Below are 6,000 nucleotides of genomic sequence, written 5' to 3'. Positions count from 1 at the left end.
GAAAATGCGTATTGTCTAGTGCTTTGAGATGTATCAAAATAAGGTCAACAAAAAAGTCCGTGATGGTATATGTCTATCTCTCAAGGATAACCAACAATAACCATTTTTTATCTTTTACATTTTACGGGAATTTTTTTTATCGTATGTTTCCCTAAAAATCATGTAAACTATGCTATTATGTCATAATCTAAAGAAATAATAATATTTTATAGTGAAATATCCACTATAAAATAGTAATGTAAGTAGCAATGTAATTCGTTACGCGCGAATCAGCTGTTATAAGGTCAAAGGTCGGTGCACACCTCGTATTTGATAAATAGTACTTCTCTGGATGTCTTTAAGAGAAAATGGCAGTATGTACATGTATATGTACAAGTCCTTAAGTGTTAAGTTTTTCAAATGTACTATAAAGTATAAATATTTTTAAGTACAGTACTTACGTACATTAATATAATACCTACTTTTTACTTGTATCTATTGTCATCAAAATTAAATTATAAGTTCTTAACTTGACCACGACTATGTGACCCTCTCTTGGCGCCAAAACGAGTGAAAAAATGAACAGCATACGACGACGACGCATACCTATAGAGTGGAGCAACTGCTTATTCAGTTTTATTCAACTATTTAGTATATTACAATGAATGGAGGCGGATATTATAATGTATGTATAAGTGCGAATATAAAATATCTAGATTAGGTATAATAAATTCATAATTGATAGTCCGTTACGGTATCAGAGCCAAAAAGTCTTCTTTCTTTATTTATGTACTGTTAGATGCGACATCGACTTTGTTTTATACTACACTATGTAATGATTGATATACCTAAAATAAATAAAATATCTGAGGTTTGGACAAAAATTCAAAAGGTACTTTATTTTGAAAAAGTATTTTGAAAATACCTATTTTGCATTTAGTATTTGAAATACAAAACACAAAACTATTTTTGTTTTTAGAGTGACATTTCTATGAATTCACTGTCGATAGCGAGCGGTGCGATGGAAAAAGATAACCGTTTATAAAAATATAATAAATAGCCCTACAATTATATACTGTGATATAAATAGATATTTTTATTTTGTAAATACATATATAATATACATATAAATACCCAGACCGATGAAAACAATCGATGACCGATGAGTACAAATGTTTGCACCGTGCGAGAAATCGAACCCGTGACCATCGGATGTAAAGCGGTGTGACCACCGAGGCAGTCGAAATATATAAATAATCTTATGAATTTAATTTATTCTAATTTGTTTGTGTGCGCGGGGTGCGGTGTACGGTGCTCCCCCTGCCTCCACCGTTGCTGGAGCTTGCATGTATGGAGCATTGCGAATATAAAATATCTAGATTAGTAAATTCATAATTGATAGACCGTTACGGTATCTATATATATTCGGATTAAAATAAGTATCGCAGTAAGGACCAGTATATAAAGTGATCAACACAATTAATTGATTTTTGAAATATATATACAGAGCCAAAAAGTCTTTGTGTATTCAAAAAATATCTACTTTGTTTGTGTGCGCGGGGTGCGGTGTACGGTGCAGGGGGGACCCTGCCTCCACCGTTGCTGGAGCTTGCATGTATGGAGCATTGCGAATATAAAATATCTACATTAGTAAATTAATAAATTCATAATTGATAGACCGTTACGGTATCTATATATATTCGGATGAAAATAAGTATCGCAGTAAGGACGAGTATATAAAGTGATCAACATAATTAATTGATTTTTGAAATATATTCAGAGCCAAAAAGTCTTTGTGTATACCAAAAATTTAGCCGTTCGGAGCCATTCAGTCACGAATTATTAGTAAAAGAAGTGTCGAGTATATCGTACTATCGACGAATATATATATCGCAAAGTAGAATGCGACGTTGCCATACCGCCTGAGATATACGCGATAGGAGTCAAGTTATTCAGTGCAAAAGGTGGAATCAGCAAGTGTTTAGGTTGTGGCGTGATCAACAAAGTGCCCAAAGAGGTGTTTATATATATATATATATATATGACAGCCTCGGTGGTCTAGTGGTTTAGTACACCGCTTTACTATCCTATGGTCGCGGGTTCGATTCCTCGCACGGTACAAACATTTGTATTAATGAGTATGATTGTTTGTATCGGTCTGGGTGTTTTCTAATATAATATGTATTTATTTAAAAAAAAAACTGTATCCCTGTATTTATATCAGTTGTCTAGTACCCATAACACAAGCTCTGCTTAGCTTGGGACTAGATGGCGCTGTGTGAATTGTCTTGAGATATTATTATTATTATTATATATGTGTGTATATTTAATAGTTAGCGAAATAGATATATCTTGAAATTGTCGCGTTCGATTCCTCGAACGTTTTGTTACGAACATTTGCATTAATATTATTTGATTGTATGTATGTATATTTATTTTCAAACGAAAATGTGTTTATATATTGATATCAGTTGTCTAGTACCTACCCATAACACAAGTTCTGCTTAGCTTAATACTAGATGGCGTTGTGTGCATTGTCCTGAGATATAATTGTTGTTATTCCTTTTTATATATCATCAGTGATGCGCAGCGTAAAAATTAACTTCTTTTTATGAAAATAAATAAAATGTCAGTAAAAAGTTGTCAAAGTTACTCTATATAAAATTTGCTATATATGCGAGCGTAAGTACCATCAAAATCGGTCAAGCCGTTTCAGATATTAGCAGGAACAAACTTAACATTTTTCAAATTATTTTCTTTGTGTAAGTACCATATATACTTTTACATGCATTTAGTTGAAACCTAATTTGAAGTAACGAACAGACATTCCAATTTTATTTATGTATATAAATATGTTATATAGCTTATAATATTATACAATAATATTACCTTTCAAACAGTGAAAGTATTTCTAAATTCTGGATCCACAGTTTACCTTCCTTGTACGTTCTGTCACAGTACAGTCGTCAACATTTTACAGCGCTCCACGTTCATATAACACCCGAACTTACCATTCTCCGTTCAATTTACACTTCAGCATTATTATGTATCAACAAATAAATCAGTTATTAAAAACAGGCTCTGCTTAGCTTGGGACTAGATGGCGCTGTGTGAATCGTCCAGATATCTATCTATACTAATATTATAAAGCTGAAAAGTTTGTTTGTTTGTTTGAACGCGTTTATCTCAGGAACTACTGGTTCGAATTGAAATATTATTTTTGTGTTGGATAGTCCATTTGTCGAGGAAGGATTTAAGCTATATAACATTACGCTATGACCAATAGAAGCGAAGCATCAGTGAAAATTGTTGAATAAACGGGAAAAATTATTCATATTATATTAAACAAGCTTACAAATGTTTGTATCATGTTAGGAATCGAATCTGCGATCATCAGAAATAAAGAGGTGTGCTAAACCGCTCTGTCAAACAACTCTGTCAAGTAATATATTTTTGTAGCTGACTGTACAGGCGCGATGGGTGCCATCAATCATTGGATATACCTTAATGGACGCACGTACTTCGTTATCAGATGGATTACGATGGTAATCGTTCTTGGAATGTAATTTTTTTAAGTTCTCCACGAGACATATTCGTAATTTAACCATACTTTTAAAGTAGATACCGTTTGTAATTTATCTAATTGATGTACCTTTTTCATTGTGTGGAAAAACCTTAAAAAGATCGTCCCCCACTGAAGGGGTGACTAGGGGGTGTTTCTTCTTACCTACTAAAAAACCACACATTGTACCTACGAGCGCCTTTGCCGGAGTTGCGAGGTTGCGTTAGGATTCTACCCCGATTCCGAGAGCGGTGGCCGGCCATGTGTGGTGTAGGGCAGGCCCCATCTCGTTGTTAGGGCGACCTTCTAGATAATGTAGGGCAGGCCCCATCTCGTTGTTAGGGCGACCTTCTAGATAATGTAGGGCAGGCCCCATCTCGTTGTTAGGGCGACCTTCTAGATAATGTAGGGCAGGCCCCATCTCGTTGTTAGGGCGACCTTCCAGATAATGTAGGGCAGGCCCCATCTCGTTGTTAGGGCGACCTTCTAGATAATGTAGGGCAGGCCCCATCTCGTTGTTAGGACGACCTTTTAGATAATGTAGGGCAGGCGCCATCTCGTTGTTAGGGCGATCTTCTAGATGGTGTAGGGCAGACCCCATCACGTTGTTAGGGCGACCTTTTTCGTCCTACTCAATATGCTCACGCCTCCGAGGCTATTTGATTGAGGCGCTACCTCCCTCAAGGCGAGCAGTAATTACGTAAGTAATTGATGTAGCTATGAGTGCTAAGTTGAGTATTAAGTAAATAAGTTTCTAAGTTCCAAAGTTCGATTCTCATTTCTCAGTCAAAGTTAATTCTAAGTAATTTTATAGAAACAAAGGTAAGCTTAGATTTTAAGGGCTAAACTAATCAAACCGACTCGGTGGTTTATTGGCACACCGCCTTATTTGCCAATGTCGCAGGTTCGATTCCTCCCACGTCACATACATTTGCATTCAAGATTTATCATCATCATCATCAGCCCACTGCAGGCCACTGCTGGATATAGGCCTCTCCCAAGGCACGCCACTGGGCATGATCTTCAGCCCTTCTCATCCAGTTACTACCCGCAACCCTACCTATGTCGTCACTTCACCTAGCTGCGGGGCGTCCTACACTACGTTTGCCAATTCGCGGTCTCCACTCTAAAACACTTGTAATATTAGCTTGCGACAAGATGGCGTTGTGTAAACTGTTCAGGATTATTATTATAATTAATTATTTTGAAATTTCATATATAATTAAATTACTTAATCCTGTTTGTTAATTAAGTATTCAAAAGTGCTTAAAGTTTAGCGCTTTTTAGATGTACAAGATGTTTATTTTTGGGAAACGGTTAAGGTACAGTTTCATGGGGAATGCGAGCGGAATAACAACTCAATAACATACGAACAATAAGCCAAAAATGTTTAATGTCATATCGATAAATTTACATTGCGTTTATCGTAACACCAAAAACTGGACACCCACGACACGCGAGCGGCGCGGCGCGCCATCCACTAAACGAGTAAAAATTCACCTAAAAAAATCCTCGCTAAATCAAGTACATATATAGATAGGGGTATTGCGCGAGAGTTTGGCGCCGGGGGCCGGTACGGCGCCCCCGCCCCGCGGGCCCGTCGGGCCGCCTCAGACGAACCACTCGTCCTTGTGCGGGGCCGCGCTCAGCGCTGCGCCCGCGCCCGCAGGCGGCCCGGCCGCGCCGCACTGTACCCGCGCGGGCCCGCAGGGAGCGCCCAGTTTCCCGGCAGCCGCGTGCTGCCGCTAGGCGAGGAGGCCGGCTTGACACCACCGGCCGGCGCCGCCGCGCCTCCAGCGCCGGCGCCGTTGCTGCTCGCCATTTGTTGCACTGGAAACGCAGCATCACACAAAAAGATATATATTTATAATAGATTAGATGTTTATTAAACAATGCTCGTTATCAGTGTAAGTGGTCTCGGACAGGTAGTTCACCTGTCGAGGTTTTCTCGAGAGACTACAGCATGGGGTTTTTCAAGAAGGGTATATTAAGGTTTCTTAAGGGTCGGCAACGCTACACCCCTGGTGTTTCAGACGTTCATAGGCTGCGGTAACCGTTTACCATCAGATTGGCCGTATGTTTGTTTGCCACATACGTGGTGTAAAAATTAATTTCATGAATTACAGGGTTATTAAAAATATGCACTTTATAAAAGCAACTTCAAAACAATTATTAAAATATATTTATTACTCTATAAAAGAGATTTTTTAATAAATAACAAATACTGTAACTCAATTTGGCAATTATCTTTTTTTTTTCCAAATATTCTCATCTCCCCTCTTAAGGAGAGGAGATGGCAACATTTTTATTATTATTATTATTTTTATCGAAAAATTCTCATCTCCCCTCTTAAGGAGAGGAGATGGCAACATACCCCCTGTAGAAGCACAGTCGGCCGGGGTTCTTATTATTATTATGTATATTTGGATATTATTTGGATTATTTATCTGTTAATAATT

General features: G+C 37.8%; 1 protein-coding gene across 1 annotated transcript in view; it reads right to left on the bottom strand.

Moving 5' to 3' along the window:
* Window positions 1-5,186: 5,186 nt before the first annotated feature.
* Window positions 5,187-6,000, bottom strand: part of LOC131852351 (uncharacterized) — a 40,219-nt gene continuing 39,405 nt past the window's right edge. The window contains exon 5 of the mRNA XM_059203019.1: window positions 5,187-5,371. Within this exon, the coding sequence (XP_059059002.1) occupies window positions 5,187-5,371 (185 nt within the window). The remainder of the gene's footprint in view (window positions 5,372-6,000) is intronic.

This window comes from Achroia grisella, unplaced genomic scaffold (genome assembly GCF_030625045.1).
Source record: "Achroia grisella isolate CSIRO2021 unplaced genomic scaffold, CSIRO_AGI_Agris_v1 utg842, whole genome shotgun sequence".
In the NCBI taxonomy this organism is placed as follows: Eukaryota; Metazoa; Arthropoda; class Insecta; order Lepidoptera; family Pyralidae; genus Achroia; species Achroia grisella.
This window is presented reverse-complemented; position numbering and strand designations above follow the sequence as displayed.